This window comes from Podarcis cretensis (genome assembly GCF_951804945.1).
Source record: "Podarcis cretensis genome assembly, chromosome: 10".
In the NCBI taxonomy this organism is placed as follows: Eukaryota; Metazoa; Chordata; class Lepidosauria; order Squamata; family Lacertidae; genus Podarcis; species Podarcis cretensis.
Window position 1 is genome coordinate 47,813,304 of NC_137179.1, and position 22,626 is coordinate 47,835,929.

Consider the following 22,626-nt stretch of genomic DNA (forward strand, 5'->3'; position numbering starts at 1 on the left):
GCAATGTTCTCATATTCCACAGATGGACAAATGGACTGGTTCACACATGTCACTAAGCCATGGTTTGTTCATCAAGCTACTATGAGTTGTTGTCCCACAGGCAAACTAACCAACTATGGCTTGATTCTCAAAAGTTTGATTTGTTCTCCAGCTGCCTCTGCCTTGTGTCTTTGAAAATGGAAAAAAAACCTGGCACAAAGGGAGATGCACACAGTCTAAAGAACAAAGTGCATTTTTTAAAGCAGTGAGTTGTTAATAGTCCAAATAGCAACAACAACAAGTAGAGCAAGAAGCAATTAGTACCACTTGCAATACAACACTGTGCCATAAATTAACAGGACTCAAATGAGCTGCACTAAATACTAAAAGGTAGATCTCTATAGGTAGTAGTGAAATTCACCAAAACTAGTAAGTATTAGACTGAAATATGGACCCTGCTTGTGTTTAAGCTGAAATCCACACAATATGCATCTATCTGAGAATCCATTTTGCTAATTTGGTCCCCATTAAATAATTCAACCAAGACTCTTACAAGCTATTTTGACTTCTCTTCAGGTTTTAAGTCCCCTTGTAATTTACTTTCCAAATAGTGGTGCATAATGGTGTCTGCTGCCCCTGGGCAGAAGAAATTTGCTGCTTCCATTTGTCCACTCCTTCCTCCAGATCCCAGCTCTTCAAAATGTGCAGGGTCTCTTGACTTAACTCCAACCACACACACAGTTATGTCACAGTGGACTCCACAGGGCTGCCTGGAAAGAAAGGAGGGTGGGCATGACTTGTGCCCAAGCAACCACCAAGCAGGAGGTGGAGGAAGTGGAAGCACACCCAGGATGCCAATCATGTCAGCAGGCTTGCGGCCACAAGAGGTCAGTCAGTGCTGATTTTTGATGCTCTGTCACCCGCTCCCCAGGCACTGCATAGGTAACAAACAGACCTCAAGGTGATGGCATGGCCGCCCATCATTGTCCTGTTCTGAAGCTCCAGAAGAGTCCAGGCAGCTCTGATGCATTGGCATGGTTGAGCCAGGAGAACAATAATGGCCGAGGTGCAATTCTGGGTTGAGTGATGCTAAGCCTTGGAAGACTTTATCCCCTGCTCCTGGTTGTGTGAAGAGGGAACCCCCAGCCACAGATGTACCATATTTAGGCAACTCTAATGTGCCATCAAATCTAATGCGCACCCTAATTTTTGCAACGTAATTTGGCCAAAAAAGGTGTGCATGACATTTTAGTAAATATGGTATTTATGTGATAGCAAATCAGCTTGTTCCCTCCTCAGATTTGCCATTCTGGGCATCTGCCCCAGTTTGCTCTCCCATAAATATATTCCTATTTCAAATTGGAATATTCTTCTATCTACTTTCAAGTGGAGTAACTTTTTAATGTCATAGAAATGCTTACTTTTACAGATACCTTTGAACAAAATAATCCACTATACTGTGGCAGCACTGAGATTAAAAATCTCTCCTCCTCACTCTGTTGCAGTAGATTTAAAACTTTAATCCTTTTTCTCCACCAAGTGACTCCACAGTTCTATGGCACATCTGAATGCTAATCAGGAACCAGTCATTTAAATTTTAAAATAGGTCCTTTTGGGAACTGTTCATTTCATCAAACAAGTACAAGAAACTGGGCAAACCACTGGGGCCACGTACTGCAGAAACAGATATTCACCTTTCATTTACTTGAAACAAATTTCTATTTCTACAAAGGCACGGTGCCAACAGAGCTCTGAGTGTTTTCTGGCTTTTGTTACCAATATCCATGGGCTGTAGCCAATGCTAGGCACACTTGAGAGTAGACCCACTGGAATTAATGGATGTGACTTAGGTACATTCACTTCAATGTGCCTAGTCCAAGTAGAACTTAGGTGGATACAACCCTTTATCAACAACAGACACTGCTTGGTAGATATATGCCTACACAGAATGTCTCAAAACGCACAAATTAATAGCTGCTGGAGTTTTATTTTACTGTTCATTTTAGCTTTACATCAATTTGCCTCCAAATGTTCAGACGAGGTAAAACATATTTACGTATTTAAAGTAAAGTAAAACTTAAAAATAAAATGCATTGTCAAAAGGATCCCATCTCTGGGCTCCAACACTTAAATTTCTAGGCGAAGGAAGAGTGGTGTTTTAGGCATGGGTATTCTAGAAGCACCCACTTGTTGCTTTGCTGTTTCGGACCACTGATGGAATAGCAAACTCTGCTGTCCTACCTGGTAGACAGGTGGGCAGTCTCCTTTACCTGCCCAAATGGTGGTGGTGGCAAAACTTGAAAGAACATCAGACCTACCTACTTAGAGGCTTATGTTAGGACAAATATAGAATTTTAGTATGCAAATAGTTAATCTTTTTCTCTGTTTTATTCAGCTGCGAATAACGGCAGGCTTATTTCGACTTGTATTTCATTATACCTGTAACCCACAAACCACAGAAGCCACTCTAAATTACACAGCTAACCTTGATTTTGCACTGTTTACAAACATTCTTATTTACATTATAAAAACAATAAAAAGGGGAGTCAATACTAAATTATCTAAAGGAACGGTGCTGCAGCATTTAATTACTCCGAACTCTACTAAAGGGCTAATATAATATGCTTTATGGAACAAAACATTAAATTATATTTTCCTGTTGAAATAACACAATTTTATTTATAAACTGTTTACAACTTTTCTTTTGAACTATTTAAGGAGGGGGGATTGTTATGAGACATGGGATGGCCCATAGCTTAGAGGTAGAGCTCCTGCCTTGCATGCAGATGGCCTCAAGTTCAAATCTCAGCATCTCCAGAGAACCTGGAGAGCCATGGCGAGGAAGGGTAGACAATCCTGAGCTAGATGGGCCTCAAAAAGGTCTGACTCTGTATAAGGCAGCTTCCTAAGTCTGGAGTGAGCAAGGCTTAGGACAGCGAGCATCTATGAGACCACAAGTGAAGCAGCACCCCCAACAATGGCATGCGTTTTATTTTTTTCATTTGTTGAACATGGGTTATGCTCAGAATTTTCATGCAGATTCATGTACTACATTTACTGTAAAATGCTCTGTTTTTTCCATGAGATTAGGACATACAACAATTAGAAGCCAGTGAGCACGAGTACACCAACCTCAGAGGCTTAAGCTTAGCTCTTCATATCAAAATGTCTCCTCTCAAGAGTAGTAACTGGTGTGAGGGCAATAAAGGAATTTGCTCCCATGCAAGAAGGACAGAAGCAACCATATTATGCATCCATGTATGTCAGTGAAAAGCTCCGACTGACATAGCACTGTTTCAGGTGGGAGGAGACATGAGGTTAAGTCCAGGAACACTTAGAAACCATGGTTCATGACATTGCTGGAAAGGTGAAATCACAATGAACCACCTAAGTGCACTAAGTATACCTAGGGAACTCAAGACACCATCCAAAGTTCAGTTAAGCATATGGCAGATTTCAAAGGAACAGAGAGTCTTGAAGATGATTAGACTCCCATAAGAATGTCTCTTTTGAGACCACCTCAACAGCCTTATTTGTCAAGATGTCACCAAATGAAACACACCGTATTCTTCTACGACGTGTCAGCTCAATTAAAAACATTCAAACATGTTAAAATGGATTTTCGATGAACAATTATTTCAAGCAAAGCCAAATCAATATGCTTACCGTATAAAGCTCATTAAGAACCCTCATTAAATCCTCATGAAGCTGGAATGCAATCTCTTTGCTCTGTAATTAAAAATAAATTATTAGGAAGAATCACTTAAAACTAGAACTGAATCAAGAGGGTTGGGAAGGTACTTTTTTTACTGAAGTTTTGCAGGGAACAAAATTTGAGCAAGCAAACACACACACACACACACACACACACAACCTTTTATGCCTCCTTGAGAAAGGAAGTGAAGTTGTTATTCAGGCAGGTATAAGGGAAGAGAATACATACCGGCTAGAAAGACAACTGAGCCAACAGTCTTCATTTTGCTACTCTGAAGCAAATAAATCTATTGCATACAGCCCTGCAAAACAGCCCAGTGTTGGCAGCACTGGCTCAACAATGGGCTGCCGTTTCTTTTTCCTGAAGCTGATTCAGGGTGAAGGCATTGAGGCTTTGTTTGGCCCCTGGTGACATCACCCTGTAGGCTAAACCTGATTGCCTATGTGGCACTGTGATACCATTACATCTCTAAGCAATCTCTAAATAGGCTGCAATCGCTCAGGGGAGTCAGGAACACTGGAGAAAAAACTAAGCAGCTGCCCAGAGAGGAATCAGTAGCTGAGAAGAGCTGTAAACAGTCATAGCAAGGGAGAAGATGCTGCCCCCCCCAAATGTATTTTTAAATTTTTGTTGGAAATGTTTCAGGATGAAAATGTGGTGCAGGCAGTGCTTTTTCCCCCCAGGGGTTACTTAAGTGTGGCACTCAATACCGACACCTTTCTAGAAAAAAAAGCACCGGGTGCAGCCATGCTCCAAACCCAACCAAAATTTGCTGTTGTGCCTTTTTATACCATTCACTCATATTATCTGAAGGGCTGTGCAGTGGAGAGCTTGGCATTTTCTCTTGACAGCATTTCACTATTCCAAATATTAATGATTCAGTGATGCATTGGCAGACAACAGCTGGAGAAAAAAGTGCTCTCACGCAGCTGAACAGCATAATTAGAAGACAGGGGCCAAACTGAAGGGCTAAAGTTCAGGATGTAATAAGCCTTTTGAAAATTAAAAATACGCTGTATTAGACAGAATGATTATACATCTAACAGATTCACAGGTGATTCCATTTTATATTCAAACCTGCTTTTATCTATGAGTAGTACTAAATGTTAGCCAATGGAACTCACACACTATCTACTAAGACGGTAGTGGGCTCACTGCAGTTTTGTGTGAGCTACTTAAAATAAGGACAAAACCTAGACAGTTTGTGCTCCATCAGCCTCAGGATCTCTTAACAGTCAGAATTAACCATGCTGTGTTATGTGATCCTGAGAAGCCACTCTTGGCTAACAGGGATACCTTGATGGACCAGACCAAGGCCTACCAAGCCTGGCATCTTTAACAAGACTCTCAGATTTGTGTAGTCAACTAGAAACTGGCCAGTGCTCCACTAGTGGACCCTGGTCTACTTTCTAACCATCTTCATATTAAGGTAAAGGACCCCTGGGCAGTTAAGTCCAGTCAAAGGTGACTATGGGGTTGCGGCGCTCATCTCGCTTTCAGGCCGAGGGAACTGGCGTTTGTCCACAGACACCTTTCCAGGTCATATGGCCAGCATGACTAAACCGCTTCTGGCGCAATGGAACACCGTGACGGAAACTAGAGCACACAAAAACGCCATTTACCTTCCCGCCGCAGCTGTACCTGTTTATGTACTTGCACTGGCATGCTTTCGAACTGCTAGGTTGGCAGAAGCTGGGACAGAGCAATGGGAGCTCACCCCGTAGTGGGGATTCGAACTGCCGACCTTCTCATTGGCAAGCCTAAGCAGCTCAGTGGTTTAGACCACAGTGCCAACCGCGTCCCATCTTCATATTAAGGCCTAAAGCAATACATGTAACACTTTCAAGAATGTAATGTTATTTATGATAAACATGTGCAGCCTTGCATACTTGAGGTTTTTGACATGTGGGTGGCAGCAGGGGCACTTATGAATGCACCGCCCCCAACAACCCTGTGCACAGCATACTCCCCATAGTCTCTGTGTTGCTCAAGGAAGACCTACAGGCAGCTGCTATTTGCATCTGCTGGAAAACACAAATGAAGCCATGTCCCCAAGCACACAGGGGAGTCTACCTGCATTCAGGTGAAGGCGAATGCAAGTCCCCTGCAGATTTTCACTGTGCTATGTAGCATGACATTCACAAGGATGTTGGGGGTGAGGCTTACATGTGCAATCCTGCCCCTGTCCGCATACAGAACATTTGTGTGTTCAGGCAAATGCCTGAAAATTTAAACAAACTTGCTGATGACTTCTAGTTTAGCAAGTTGCACAAAGTGCTTAAGTTCTTTCGCCGAAGAATGCTGACTTTCAGGTCAGCAGCAGTGTTCTGAGAGTGTCCTGGAATCAGTGGAAGGGCATTTAAATCTCCTAGGACACTCTGCTGCTGCCTGAAAATACACCATTCTTCAACATTGTTCCTAAACCTGGCTCTCCATGATCTTAGAAATTAGCTGCTTTACAATCCTCTCACACTCTCCACTCTGTAGTCTTGTTGCTGTGCCCCTCCACCACACTGCATAAAACTGCTTTTCCATCCGTACTGGCAGTTTTAAGTCAATCCAACATGGAGGGACTAGCTTATAAACACTACATTTTTTTGTGCTATTAATTGGAGACCCAGATGTCACCTTATAAAGAATTAAACAATTTCTCACTCTCATTATCTCCACTTAATCTTTTGGAAACAAGCAATTCTCATTTGCATGTGCAATCAAATTAATGATTACATCTTTGATTGTGTGGGTTTCTCTATTTGCAGACTTGCAGCATGTACAAAGGTTATAAAGGTTGCTGAGAAGCCTGGCTTGAAACCAGTGCCAAAGCATACAAAGAGGGGGCCAAAAGAAGCCTTCTGCATTATCCTGACTTTCAGTGTAATTCTCTCCCTTTTTTAGCTTTCATTACTTTTTGCCCTAACTTTGCGTTTTTGTACCTGTACCCCCGAAACCCGAACCTATACCTTTTAGTACTTCCCACAGGAAGGCCAATTGATTTTACATTAAACTTGGTCCTGGTTTTTTTAAACAGAAATGGGCAGTATCCAATTATTAAATGGTTCCATTGTGCATATGTGGAGAACACCCAGCCCTCTGACATTTTTGTTCAAGGCCACTAAAAGTCTGCTGATCAAAATAGTTCAAACATCAGAAAAAGTGCTTAGTAGACGAATACATACTTGTAGGAACTATGATGACGTACATTTGTGCTGAAATTGTAGGATTTGGTGTTATATTTTATTGGTGTGCCATAGTCCATAGGCCTGTTAGCTACAGCTCCCTGCAGGATGTGTGCATGTAAGGAAATGACTGTTTTCCTTTGGCAAATATGTGACAAGACTCTATGAGGTACTCAGTGTGTTTTTAGAAAGAAAGAAAAACCTTGCTGATATAGAATGCCTACTTGTATTGATAATTTCACTAATGAATACATTTAAGGATTTAACAGAGATGACTCATATTAAAACTTCATTGAAGGAGATTAAACCAATCTTCTTGTATTAAATTAAGGCCACTATATTCTTCCTAATTAATTTTCCCAGAGTTTACACTATTTTATTAATCTGCTTTAATAATGTATTTCTTTTAAAAAATATCTAGTAATAAAAAAAAATACACATTTCCTGTCAATACAGTAACTGGCTTCATTTATTAATGCACTGAGGAGTTTGAGTGCAAACTGATACTTGGTAAATTAAGTGGAATGACATTGCTTCTTAATCATGTCTACTCAGAAGTAAGTCCTATTAAAATTCAGCAGGTAAGTGGGGTTAAGACTGCAGCCTAAGATCTTCTGTCATTATAATACTAGAATGACCAGCTGACACATTTCAGGGATGGGTGGAGCCTGATGGAGCTGGTCTTTCAGCAAATCTGATGGAGGGAGCCCTGCTTCCCATCTCTCCTATGGAAGTAGTCTGATGAAATGGCTGTCCCCAGCTTGCGTGTGAGAAGAGAGGAAGCCCGAGATGCAAAATAATGTTTATGTGCACCTTTCTGACACTCTGCCTCCCTGCCTCTTTGGAATAAGGGCACCAGGCAGCAGCCATGCCACCTGCACAGTGACCCACTCCCAGTGTCTTCCAACACCCTGGTCACCCTCAGTGAGCAAAGCAAGTAGTAGCAGCTAAGACCATATTGTGTCCCCCAATTCACTAGCTGTTGCTGAATATATCAAAACCCTGGAGAGTCACTTCAATTCAAAGGCAAAATGGGAAATCTGGGAATCCAGGCATCTAAAATTGGAAGCCTTTCTCTTGTCCGTGACAGTGGGAAAAAAGACTACATGTAGCGGATTTCTAGGCCACTATGGCCTAAACCAGGCATAGGCAAACTCGGCCCTCCAGATGTTTTAAGACTACAATTCCCATCATCCCTGACCACTGGTCCTGTTAGCTAGGGATGATGGGAGTTGTAGTCCCAAAACATCTGGAGGGCCGAGTTGGCCTATGCCTGACCTAAACAGTAAAAGCTATTCTGGGGTGTTTTTTTTACAGCATCTTCAATACAGATACAAGTTCTCTGAATACGACTCTGAACAGCACCTATCTTTAAGCTTGGCATATCAAAAAATGCACCACTGATCCTGTGCCCTGCTGACAAGACAGTTCTAACTCTGAGCATCATCTACCCTTTTCCTTCTCTGCTTTTCTTTTTGCAGGTGTATTTCAATTCTAACCAATGAAAGCAAGTTCCTGGGCCCACTAATCTCAAACACTACCCACAGCAGAGATTCAAAAGATCACATGTATTGTACTGTAACACTGCCTTTGAGTTAATATCTCCTTGAGCTTGTACATGGCCTAAAAGCTGAAGGAGAAATTGAGTTTAAAAAAAAGTTTTATTGAATTTTAGATGGCCTAAAAAGCTTTCACAAATACCTACTTGGCATTCATGATGAAAAACAAAGGCCAGTGTTTCCAGCTAACTGGATCCAATAGCCACTGTACACCTCACAGCATTCCTGGCAAGACAGCAAATGGAACGAACGTCTCTTCCCCCTGATCCTAATCAGAGAGTAGAGACAGATTTAATCTAATTAATCCTTTAAAAAAAAAAAAGAGAGAGAAATGTTTATCACTGACATAGAATTAATAGTGCAACTGTGGTAAACATCTTAATTGAAAGGAGAGCTTATTCTAATTAAATTAAATGTGAAGTGATTATATAGCTGTTTTATCTTCCATGCCAAGGAACAACATTAGATTCCTTAACAGGCAAATAAGCAGCATTAAGTGTGAACTAAAAGCTATTCTGCAATGTAACTTTTTGTCTGATTTATACCACAATCCTATGCATGCTTACTCAGAAGTAAATCCCACTGAGTGCCCTGATGTTTAATGCCTAGTACTGCAGCCCTTGACATGTAAATATTATTTTGCATTGGATTACATATTCCAAATGCTGTTAGGAAACTGTAATCAGGAAGACAAGAAACGTGGAGTACAGACAGATGGCGCATGCAATGTAAGTCTGACTTTCAGCTATGGAGTAATTTACATGTAGCTGAAGGGAGAAGCAGGGTGGATTTTTAAAAGGCTGATCTTCTGACAGCTGGAAAGCCCACTGGAAATGCCCAATCAGTGCTTGCTCTGCCATCTCTTCTGTATAAAAATGGAAAGCCAAAAATATCTTCAAAAACTAGGCTATAGTTATATGGCTGATGGACATGCCATCATCTAAAAATACTTCTTTAGTTTGCAGAGAAAACAGAATAATATAAAAGGCAACATGCTGGAAGGCATCTAAGCTTGTGATATGGCAAACAGAGGTTCCTCTGACCTTGCTGCAAGTTTTGAAATAAACACAATTAATAGCTAACTACCGTATCTCCTAATTATAACACAGAAATAAAATAAAATGCCCCAATTCAGAGAGGCTGGGCACGTATGTTTCTTCTTCTTCTTTCTTTGGAATACAAAGAAGAGTGTTGTACTTCACTATGTTGTGTAGCTGCAATGGAGCACAGAACTGAAGATCCTCATTTTAGAGCAATTCATTCTCTTTGCCTCAGGCATTTCACTCTGCCACATAATTTTATTATATTTTTATCCCTCTTTTCAGACTAGTATTGTCTCCCAAAGTGGCTCTCGGCAATGAAGGAGGGGGTACATTCTTCAAGCAGCAGGATTATGTTGACATAAGAGAGTTCACACCCATCCACCACATGGTCCATTTAGTGAAAAATGGACACACACACCCTCAACCCATTTTATAATCAGATCAGAAAATGTGTATATACCAACTATAAGCACATCTGGTCTGGCCCTGAGGACAACATATACAGACTGTAGAAAACCCATAATAGTTTAATGTATTGTCATCTGGACAATAAAGAGCAGCTTAAGTTTGTAGTAGTAGTAGTAATAATAATAATAATTTGCACCCGCCCATCGGACTGGGTTGCCCCAGCCAGTAAGCTTATAGCACAGCATGGAGGTTTCTTGCTTCAACCAGTTTTTTCTCAATTCTCTACAAATGGAATCTCTTTCAAGTAGTTTAAGAAGAATAGAGTATTATTCTACTTTGGTAGGTTGAATCTATGAACTTCCCTCCCTATTGTGAAGACGACAAATACGTCTCTTAATAACAAAGTGTAGGGCTTATTTTTAACCCTTCCTGTATTTAAGAAAAACCTTCATCACGAAAAGCACTTTATGGTCTACATTTACAGTAAGAAATGCTGTCAGCGAGACAGTAATACCCTAATGGAGGATATTACATCCTCCTGCACAGTATTCATTGAAAAATTATGTATTTTAGGCTGCAATCCCACACACGCGTACCTAGGATTAAGTCTCACTCAACTCACAAGGGCTTACTTTTGAGGAAACATCTATAGAATTGCTTTAGGGCACAGCACTCTTAAATTGGGGGGAGAGTGAAGTAGTAGATGGTTTCCTAAGCCCTGTCAGCTAACACCAGCCACACATTTCTTTTTTAGACAGTAAGTTTTGCCTATCTTTTTGCAGCGGGTTTTAAAAAAATAATGGTAGATTCAAGTTGGGCTTTGCGGGGAGCGAAGGAGGTTTGGATAAACTAATAGCAGTAGATAGCTTGTAATACAGAGTTGTTCCGCCTGGCCTTTGGCTTGGAATCAACTTGATCCCCTCACCCTCTTTCCTTTTACCTTTCTCCTTCTGTGATGGAACTCCTATTTGGGGACTTCCCTGGCTTTTTTCTGGCCCACATAGGACCAGTCTGGATAGTTGGCCTTGGTGAAGATTTGACGTTTCCATCCCCAAATAGTTTTTGATTTGAGTTTCTACTGAAATGAGGCTGCATTTTAATGTTGTACTTAATATTGTTTTTAAGTTGTATTTTAATCAATTGTTTTTACCTAGTGTTAGCCGCCCTGAGCCCGGTCTTAGCTGGGGAGTGCGGGGTATGAATAAAATAATAATAATAATAATAATAATAATAATAATAATAATAATGTGCCTGTGGAGCTTTCTTTCAATGGGTGTAAATGTGGCCTCTAGAATAGAAACACCCAGCTACTCACAGGCTCCACCCCATGCTGATTCCCTCTAGAGGCCAGGATTGCTCTCATAACTACTTGGATAGCTCAGTTGTTTACAGCGTGCTGCTGACAACACCAAGGTTACAGATTAGATGGGACAGCTGCATATTCCTGCATTCCTTCCAACTTTACAATTCTATGATTTCAAGATAAAACCCGAACGATCAAAATACAATACCTTCTTGAACATCCTTGTGGAATCTTCACTTATCTGCATAAATCGCATGATGACGTTGTTCAGGTAGATATCACTCAAGGTTGCATGATCTTTGCTTTCCCGTCTCACTTGGTTGAGGAGTAAATACCAGCAATTTACTGGAGACAGCAGATTCTGGTCCCTCCTGTTGAGTACAGCAGATATTTACATCATTTGTATTTGCTACCAGTATCAATAAGAACATGACCACAACAATTTATCTGTATAAGTACATTAAGGAATGGGTAACTTAAGGAAACATATCCATAATTGTATTACTATATGCAGCAATAATTTCTTAACACTCTTTAAGCAACCACTGACAGTGAACATCAGGGCGACTGCAGGATTGCAAAAGGGATTATTACAATGCATATTTAAGGGTGGTGGAGATTTTAATCTTTCATGATTGTCCTCAACCAGGATATGTTAAGAATCTCAGATTTACTTGATAGGGGTTGTCTATTACATTAGTAATAAAACAAAAGTATGCATTTTTAAAGATATAACCATTTAAATGACACTCTATTTGCCACCCGTTAGGGACGCGGGTGGCGCTGTGGGTAAAACCTCAGCGCCTAGGACTTGCCGATCGCATGGTCGGCGGTTCAAATCCCCGCGGCGGAGTGCGCTCCCGTTGCTCGGTCCCAGCGCCTGCCAACCTAGCAGTTCAAAAGCACCCCCGGGTGCAAGTAGATAAATAGGGACTGCTTACTAGCGGGAAGGTAAACGGCATTTCCGTGTGCTGCTCTGGCTCGCCAGAGCAGCTTCGTCACGTTGACCACGTTAACCGGAAGTGTCTGCGGACAGCGCTGGCTCCCGGCCTCTAGAGTGAGATGAGCGCACAACCCTAGAGTCTGTCAAGACTGGCCCGTACGGGCAGGGGTACCTTTACCTTTACCTATTTGCCAGCATCATTTAGATTCATGCAGGAAGTCACCAAACAACAAAGGAAGATGCTTCCAGTTGAACGTTATAGCGTGCAACTGGAAACGAGGACCTATCTCGGGGACAGGATATCACCACACTCCACATCAGGTGGAAAGACTAATATATACTTTGGATGGTATGAATGAAAAGGAGCATAAAAAGACACATGATTGTTTCACGCCTCTGCTTTCTACACTCTGATTTCATGGAGGGAAATAATGGTCCCATCCACTACACTACTTCCCAACAACCTGGTTATAGAATTACTGCAGAAATAGTGCTTTGGTTAATGGAAATGTTGTAAATTTATGTACTACTTAAATTATAGCCAGCAGATACAGGTGTTTAGGATGCAATCTAAACTTAAACCCATGACCCCCGCCAGGGCTTTATGAGAGTGGCAGGGCCACTGCCACATTTGCAGAAGTGGAAGCGGTAACATAGCTGCGCCGGTCTTGAGCTGCTGCCGTGATCAAGCCCAGATCGGCCATCATGCCATTGAATAACAGCAACGTGACTTACTTGAGAGCCAACCATCCCAGACCAGATCAGTTCCACCTTCGGCACCTTCCGCTGACTATTGCTGTCAGGCATCCTGCTGATGGCACTCCTGCCCTGCCCACATGTTTGATGGTGGAAAGATGTGTGTGATGAAGTGGCTGTTTGCATTACTGCATTGGTAATGTCTTACTCAGCTGAGCTGCCCAATCTACCCCCTTGCCCAGCTTAGTGCAAGAGATGGTTGGGTGGATCTGGCTGACAGGAACCTTGGGGATTCGGTATTTGGATCATTGTTTAGTGATCATAAACTCACACAACGGCATCAGTCACTATCTTTCTACCTCATATCTCCTTCTCTCAAATGACAATCACAGATACCTCCCACAGTTATCAGGAGGACCAACCAATTCTATGGTAATCACTCACGTTAAAAATCAGAATACAAATAAATGCACACTGCTGTTTTTAATACTATATAAAACTGATTCCTCCCCCCAGCAAAAAACAACAACTGATCCCCAAGTAATTTCATTTTAAGAAAAAAGCACTTAAACTACATTGAAATATCATGGTCTTGATCCAATTGGACTAGGAATAAGTCACATGCCTGCACACTTCCTCCTTGCCTGCCTGGTTTTACCCAATAGTTCTTGGTTTAAAGTCTCCCTCCAAGCTAGGACATGTAACCAGAATACAGTCTTTGTTTCACATTGAAAGGAGCCCTTAAAACATTTGGAGATTCCAACTAAACATTAGGAAGAACTTTTTGACAGCAAGAGCTGTTTGGTAATAGAACAAACAACTACCTCAGATAGTGGTGTCCTCTCCTTCACTTAAGGTTTTTAAACAGAGGTTAGATGGCCATCAGAGATTATTTGGTCAGATGGTCGGAGATTATTTAGTTATGATTCCTGTATTGCAAGGGGCTGGACTAGAGGATCCCCTGGGTGCTCTCCAACTCTACAATTCTATGACATCATAAGAAACTGATTTATTTTTTTAAGGAAACCAGGATATATTTGCCAAAGCCAGGTGGGCAGGCACATAGCTTGGTCCTACTCCAATGAACCGTGGCTTATCAGACTAAGATTACAATAGCTGAACTGGACTACTGAGTGTATAAGTTTTCTTGGCTCACTTGTATTGTTGATGGTCCTTAGTACTTCTTGTTTTCGCCATGAACCTTTCTGCTAATTTTTCTAAATTGCGAGAATATTCAGTCTCTATTTCCGCTTTTTTGCGAAAGAAATCTTGCAGGTCTTGAAGAAGTTGCACCCTCATCTCCGTCTGCTGCTCCAGACATTTCTGTTGCTCTATTAGCTGAGCTCGAATCTCTGGAAAGAAACACACAGAAGGTGACAAATTAAGTATTAACGCAACAACCCTCCCTGCAAATAATATTTTATAAAATCATGAAGGCACTGCATTATACTTTTACCACACTGTACATTACACCATTGAGCAAGAATCACATTACAATATGCTAGCACACTCAGCCTGTCCAGAATATGCCCACCCCCCAAGAAGTTAACTGGGGCTGGTCATAGGAAATATGTTGCATTTGTGTTAGAAAGACATCACTGGTTCCCAGTTAGTTCCCAGGCATGATTAAAAGTGCTGGTTTTAAACTTTAAGGAACATCTTTTAAATGAACATAAATTCCCTTGTGTGTTCTGGTCATCCCCAAAAGTCCTGTTTTGAGTACCAGATCCAATGAAGTTTGTTTGGTGGCTAGGAGTAGAATTTGTTCTCCCAATTTGTGGAGAGCCCTCCCAGAGGATTTTGTTGAGCTTACTCTTATTTTTATCCCACAGGAGACAGGACTGGTTTCATTCTAGAATGGTTTCAAGTGAGTTCAATTCTCAAGCTTTATTCATGTTTTAATAGGTGTGGAAATCTCTTACTTTTGATGGGGGGGTTATGGTTGTTATTATTTTTTCTTTGTCAGCTTTCAAAGGAAATTTCAAATTCTGTTTTTATGTAGTTTTTAGTGCATTTGAGTTACACCTTTTGAGTCCTATCATGAAAAAAAGACCAGGTTAAAATGAAAATAAATGAACGATGAGTGGCTTATGGTCTTAAGAAAAATGGGTTGGCACTGAAGAAGTGCAAGCAAGTGCCAACTAGATGTTTTAAAAGACACAGAGCTCCACATCTCTTTTTCCTCACTTCTTTATAGCATCTAACACAAACAACATGTGACATGCCACTGCACTGCATGGTTCCTTTCCTCATATCATTTGCAGAGGAGGGCAGAGGAATGCATAGTGCAATGAATGTCACATGCTGTTTGTAATTACAGTGGTACCTCGGGTTACACATGCTTCAGGTTACATACGCTTCAGGTTACGGACTCCGCTAACCCAGAAATAGTACATCGGGTTAAGAACTTTGCTTCAGGATGAGAACAAAAATCGTGCTCCAGCGGCGCGGTGGCAGCAGGAGGCCCCATTAGCTAAAGTGGTGCTTCAGGTTAAGAACAGTTTCAGGTTAAGAACAGACCTCCGGAACGAATGAAGTACTTAAACCGAGGTACCACTGTATGTACAAGGAAGCAAGAGAAACGAGACACAAAGCGGGTGGCAGCTCCAATCTAGTTTGGCCTGGAAGTGCATGAAATACATATACAGTGATGGATTTATCCCCTTTATACAGACTGGAAAGGGGGAAAAACAAACACGTGCTTTGCATTTCCCACTACAGTTTCATCCTGCAATCTGGCACACAAACACACATTAGCATCTGGGATCCTTTATTTAGCACTCATATTTCTGTAGCAACCGAGTGCTAAGTATGTCTTTGATTACACGAGACCACCTAAAATTAAACCATTAGGAATGCTGTTGCCATAAAACATATTTTATTTTTCATTTCTTTTCAAACACAATTGAAACACCCAACAGGGTAGAGGAGAAATTATAAAACTAAAGACTCAAATCATTTCCCTCCATCTCTCCCCCCCCCCCCACTGTTGTCAAGCTCTGTGGATACTGGCCTCATTCGTCCAAACTTAATTATATGTGTATAATATATATATATATATACAAATACATACCCCGCCCATCTGGCTGGGTTTCCCAAGCCACTCTGGGCGGCTCCCAACAGAATATTAAAAACACAATAAAACATCGAACGTTAAAAACTTCCCTAAACAGGACTGCCTTCAGATGTCTTCTAAAAGTCAGATAGTTGTTTTATTTCCTTGACATCTGAAGGGAGGGTGTTCCATAGGGTGGGCACCACTACCAAGAAGGCCCTCTGCCTGGTTCCCTGTAATCTCACTTCTCGCAGTGAGGGAACCACCAGAATGCCCTCAGTGAATTGAGTGAACTGGGATTAGAGTGAATTGAGATGTGCATATTGCAATGACTGAAACACCAAGCAGTCACACTTCCAGGAGCAAAGCAGCTTGTAGTTCCAAAGTCTAGAGAGCTTTCCCATATCACCTGCCATCACCTGAAGCACAATATTTCTCTGTGGAGGCAGCTGACACAATTCAGCTGTAAGTCACTTAGTGATGAAACACGAAGTAACACTCATTAATGTATTAATCAACAGCGTGCGCAGAAACAGATCCAGCTCCTCCCCTGCTTATCCCTAGCTTGGCACCTGCCCTTGATACTTCTGCCTACTCTCAGCTTTCAACGCTGCATGCCTGTCTTGCGTGTCTCCCGTGTAGCCTTATTGTTCTGATTTATCTTTGGCTTTCTGAATCTTAAGTCAGAATTTCGCTCAGGCAGCTCCTTCAGCACTCTCGTTTTAGGTTATTTGAGCAGACTGGTTGCTCAGCAGGTGCTGAAAGCATTGTTTATAACCTGCAGTGCACCTGGAGAAAGACATTCCTATGGGAGTATTACAGCATTCCCTTGGTTTCTCTTCTCTTATATTCCCTATTGCACTAGCAACTGGGAGACCAGTGTCCAAAAATCCCCATTCTGCCATGAAGTTCATCGGGTGGCAGTCAACTAAGTTTTACTTAGACCTACTGAATTTAACAGAGCTAACTTAACCATGCACATTAATTTCAAGGGTTGTACTTGAGTAAAATTAGTTGGAGACCACTCATTGTGTCTCTGCCTAACCTACCTCACAGGGTTGTTGTGAGGATAAAATGAGGAAGGAAATAACCATGTACTGCATGCCACCTTCAGGTCCTTGCAGGGAAGATGGAGTATAAATGTAATCAAATAAAAAATCAAAAGAAACGGTTGCAGAATGTTAAACTAGCTTACAAAAACATATACCAGCTGAAATAACGTGACTTTTTTTGGGGTGGGGTGGGGTCTGACAACCTGTTTTTCTTTAAATGCTGACACAACAAAAAGCAAACTACAGAGCCCTGTCATTACTAACGGTAAACACCAAATTACTGCTAATTACTATGGGGATTTTATGGACCCAGAATTATGTTTAACTCCACCAAGACGACTGTATTCCCATCAACCATTCCACTTACCAGCAAAACAAAATCCTATGAGTATTCCTACCCTCTAAGAGCCTGAAAGCAACAGAAGCTTGCTGTGAGTGGTTGTTTACATAGTAATTATCATCTATGACTAGGTGCTCTCCAAGAGCTGTGTAATACACCTGAATCTCCTTTTATTGTGCTAGCCCAATGGATCTGTCAAAAGATTTTGTAATAGCAGAGTCATTTGGCATCTGGTAAGCAGCAGTAAAGTGTGCTTGCTCATTCATCGTACATACAAGCTCAGTCCAGTCTAGCCTGACACACATTCTGCCTCTAGGACCTTAATATTTATGCTGCAACCCTATACACACTTATAGACACTTAATCTGGGAGTGACCCTGAACACAATGGGCATCACTCCTGAGTAAACATGAACAGAAATGCATGGTTAGTTTGTGTGTGTGTGTGTGTGTAGATTAAATTCTGTTACATTCATTTGACAGATTGTCTCATGTGGTGGCAAAAACTAAAACTTATTGAGCTGAATATTAGCTTACACATCTATTTAAATACAAGTGGCTTCAGTCCTGCAATGAATTACACATATGGAATAGGGACTGCTGGAAGTCAATGAGACTTGATAATTCTGAGGCAAAGATGGTTATCATGTTCGATGGTCTGAAAGCAGTCAGCACACAAACTAAGCATGGAGTATTCTAGGCATGGAGTTTCCCAACCTGGTGCCCTCCAGATGTCATAGCACCAGATTGCTAGCTCCTAAACATCTAGAAGACACCAGTTTCGGGAAGGCTGAACCACCTGCTGGTCTTGGTTGTTTGAAGACCTACTTTGTCTCTAGGACTGTTGTGGCCTACATCTTCAGGCCACAGCTAGTAGTGCTAGTGGTATTCACCAACTGGGTTTGGATCCAGCAACCATCAAACTTGCCTTTATAATAAATGGTCCAGGAAACTTCAGGGCCTGTAAGTACTAACAAGTCAGACACCATTTCTGAGGGGCTGTATAAGGATTATTGGTGGCTTTCTCACTTCAAAAAGTTTCTTAGCTGAATGTGGTACACCTACTGTGCTTAGTACTCCTGAAACAGGCTGCTACATTATCTTTCTTTCTAATTTTGATAACTTGGTTTTCAACCCATATTTACATTGGCCTAATAAGGCCACAAAAGTTACTAGCCTGCAAAAAAGAAAAGAAGGCAGGGAAGGAGGAGGAAGTATTGTCCTGCTGGAGGCTGCAAAAGAAGGAATGGACAACTTCAATACAGCAGCTCCTTGCATTTCTATTCTGGGCATGGGGAGAGCTTCCCTCCTCTGGTAGCCCACTTGGTTTCTATGCTGTGCCCAGAGGCGAACAGAGTGATTCATCCCTCTTCTGCCAGCTCACTCACTCACTCACTCACTCACTCACCTACATGCAGTTTCTTGTCGCCTTGGGCTACCAGGTGTGTGCTGAAATATGAGGTTGAGTTATATATACGGTACCACCATACACATACTTATCTTCTCAACTCATTTCATGCGTCTATTATGTAGAGTTGGCCATGGCCTATGAAAGAACTTGCCCAAGTAAACCAGTCAATCACTGGAGGTCCACAGAACTACTCTTATTTTTGTGGCTGCAGACAAATGCAGCTACTCTTCTGAATTAAATATGGATCTTGTATCCCACAAAACCAAATGGATCCTGGCACGCAAAATCCAAAATGGTTGCCTAGACTATATTAAGATGCTACTCACTAAGGTATATTAGGAGTGCCAAAATGCTCCATGTAGCTGCAGGAACCTTTGGGTGTTTTTATTGTTGTTGTTCTTGGCTATTCATAATTACAGCTGATAGTCATTTGGCTGCCTACACCCAGAGGCATCTGAATTGATGGCACTCTGCCTGCCCACAAGTTGGTAGGCCTGAAACATCACAGCGGCAATGCTGAGTTACAATTTGGGAACCATCCCCCCTGCAGAAACTGGCCATCTGTGCCAGCAATTAAGTGCTGGCATTACATCTGTCCTTCATGTTGATCACACAGAAAAGTCTGTATTCTGCTCTCTGGCTGGTGGGGTCTGGGAACTTGAGGTCAAATCAAGGGAAGGAACAGAGTCTTCTCTTGCACTGTCTTGGTTTCAAAGTGTCACTGCCCAAACAAAGCAGAGATGCATTCTAATATCCTTTCACATTTATCTTCAAATTCTCAGCTTGAGGTAAGAGCTTGGGTATCAATAAAGAGCAACGTTTTTGCTCTCTTGCATTCATACTGGAAATGAAACTGGAGTAGGTGAGATGGAATAATGCTGCATGGAGAGACCCTTTCATAGTCACTGCTTCCATGCCAGTTAACAAACTCTGTTCCCTCCTTAATCTCACAATGGCTGCACTGCACTCAGGTAGGTACGATATAATGCACCATCAGCAATGTTCAGAGACATAGTGGACTAGAATGTAGCCTCCTGTTTTGTCTAGTGAAGATATACTTTTGGATATGACGAACACATAAGAGCACAATCCTCCAGAGATATCTTAGGCTCCCGTCAAGGTCAGAACTATCAGAACTCTTGACAACTGTTGGAAGGAAAGCTGAAAAGGCAGAGCTACTACAGTATTATAATCAAATCCCTGTAGAAACCTCTGCCTACAGCTAACTTGGCTGAATTGCAATAGATGCCTAGCAAACACAGGAGAGCAGTCAAAATGTACTTGACAATCTGCTTTCAGTTGTGAGGTGCTTTAGAATTAATATCTATCTATCTATCACCCCTCTTATGCTCTGAGAGTTCTAAAAGCAGGAGAGAAAATTACTTCAATAACTCTCCTTCAAATGACTCTTCACCCCCCCTCCTTTTTTTGTAGCACTGTTAAAAATACCAAGCACTTGGAAATCTTTTGACAAGAGCATTTTGGAGGACAATCTTCCACTCCTCTGCAGTGGTGTGCCGTAAGATTGATTTACATTTATTAAAATATTTAACATATTTTGCTACTGGTTCTATTCTCTCCAAGGGATAGATACTAAATCCTCTGCATTTGAGGCACACTGCCAAAGACAATTAAAATAAAAAGGGTAAATAATGGCAAAGAGACGAGACAAACCATACTGCATAAAGCAGTCTTAATGACAGAGCAATGACACTAGGTATAAAATAAATTATCAGGGAAGCTAAGAAATTATTAAAGTCACTATAAAGCACCAGTGAGACCAAATCTGCAAAACTTCCCTAAGCACTTCAGTCAGGGTTGTTTTAATCAGTGCTTGAGGTGGCAAGCCTATGCAGCCTTAAAGCCCAATTAAACACAGTGGGACTTGCACCTCGTGTTGGATTATCAGACTGCAACCTTTTTATATATATATATATATAATTTTGGGACGCAGGTGGCGCTGTGGGTTAAAAGCCTCAGCGCCTAGGGCTTGCCGATCGAAAGGTCGGCGGTTCGAATCCCTGCGGCGGGGTGCGCTCCCGCTGCTCGGTCCCAGCGCCTGCCAACCTAGCAGTTCGAAAGCAACTCCGGGTGCAAGTAGATAAATAGGGACCGCTTACCAGCGGGAAGGTAAACGGCGTTTCTGTGTGCGGCTCTGGCTCGCCAGAGCAGCGATGTCACGCTGGCCACGTGACCCGGAAGTGTCTCCGGACAGCGCTGGCCCCTGGCCTCTTAAGTGAGATGGGCGCACAACCCCAGAGTCTGTCAAGACTGGCCCGTACGGGCAGGGGTACCTTTACCTTTTACCTTTATATATAATTTTTATTATTTTCCAATTTTAAGACAAAACAATATACACACATCAACAAACAAAAACAAACACACAGATATAATTTCATAACCTCATTTTCATAAGCCTTCTTTCTCGGACTTCCCCATACCTCACCCTTTTTGCATCCATATTTTACAATTTTTCAGCAACCCTTTACTCCAATTAATTAAAACTTATTATCTTTCTCAATTTCATCTTATTTCAACAAACAATTTCCGCTGCAATTCTGTATCTTCCTTTCCCTTGACATTTTAGCACTCATCAATATTGTAACAGTTCTTAAGATAAGCTTTGAACTTCTTCCAGTCTTCCTCCACCGTCTCTTTCTCTTGGTCACGCATTCTGCCAGTCATTTCTGCCAATCCCATAAAGTCAATCACTTTCGTCTGCCATACTTCCAGTGTGGGGAGTTCTTGTGTCTTCCAATACTTTGCTAGAAGGATCCTTGCTGCTGTAGTGGCGTACATAAAAAAAGTCCTGTCCTTCCTTGACACCAATTGGCCGACCATGCCCAAGAGAAATGCCTCTGGTTTCTTGTGAAAGGTACATTTAAGTACCTTCTTAATTTCATTATAGATCATTTCCCAAAAGGCTTTAATCTTTGGGCAGGTCCACCAAAGGTTCTTCTTTCACTGCAACCTTTAACCACAACCTGTGGGACTGGCTTCCAAGTAAAATGTGTTTAGGATCATGATCTTTTTTTCTTTTTTTTTAATCAGGAGCCTAAGGCTGCAATACTAAGCATGCTTCCCTGGGATGAATGCCAATCAATTCTATGAGTGAGCTGCTCTGAGACTTTACAATATGGGGGAGGGGGGCAGTTCCAATTGCCTCCCCCTACCTGCAGTGCCTCCACCACATCCCATAGTATTCTAGAGGGTCTCCTAGAGTGGCTTTGGAGGGAGCATAGGGCCAGTGTTAGAAATTAGCTATAAGGCCAGCCTAACTGGTATCTGAAACATGGTGCTATTATCATCAGATTTCTTTAAGTACAGCATGGAATGTCAACCTATTTGCTAGAAAAGCTACTCTTTGTGGACCGTAAGGCAGAATAATGTATCGGGTATTGTTCACACTAGTAGCTTGAAACTCTGCAAGGTGGTGGGTTTCCAAGTTGCTTTTTCTCCTGCCACATCATAACAGGAGCAGAGATGCCTTCACCCAGTGATTTCTTCTGAGTAAAGCTTTCATCTGCACATGCGCTCTTCACACCATAAGAGAAACACGGCTTCCATTTTCAAATCAGATGGAAGCTGGTTTGAGGGGAAGTGCGTCAAAGAGGAGTATTTCTTGAAAAGCCACAGGATACAGAGGGACATTCTCCCTTGAGGGAAAAGCCTTCTCTGGCAAGAAACAATATCTAAGACACAGAAGAATGAGGATCCATCAACAGTCCTTGGTATTTTTGAGGTTTCATGAATCCTTTGATATGAAAGAAGCAAGACAGCTCTTGAACATGATACAGGATTGCTTCATTGCCAGGATTTGGGACAGGGATGAAGGCAGACATCTGATGTTTCATATGGGAAAGATTGTATTAATTTGTTTGTTTCTGTTGCTACAGCCTAAGGTCCCAGTGTGGGATGCAGCATTAAAACATAACATTAAGATAAAT

The 22,626-nt window shown here is 41.8% G+C and overlaps 1 protein-coding gene across 1 annotated transcript in view; it reads right to left on the minus strand.

The window, feature by feature from the left end:
- Positions 1-22,626, minus strand: part of SRGAP1 (SLIT-ROBO Rho GTPase activating protein 1) — a 111,387-nt gene that overhangs the window by 39,043 nt on the left and 49,718 nt on the right. The window contains exons 2-4 of the mRNA XM_079994113.1: positions 13,979-14,174; positions 11,392-11,554; positions 3,646-3,708 (exon numbers count right to left, since the gene is read on the minus strand). Of these exons, the coding sequence (XP_079850239.1) occupies positions 3,646-3,708; positions 11,392-11,554; positions 13,979-14,174 (422 nt within the window). The remainder of the gene's footprint in view (positions 1-3,645; positions 3,709-11,391; positions 11,555-13,978; positions 14,175-22,626) is intronic.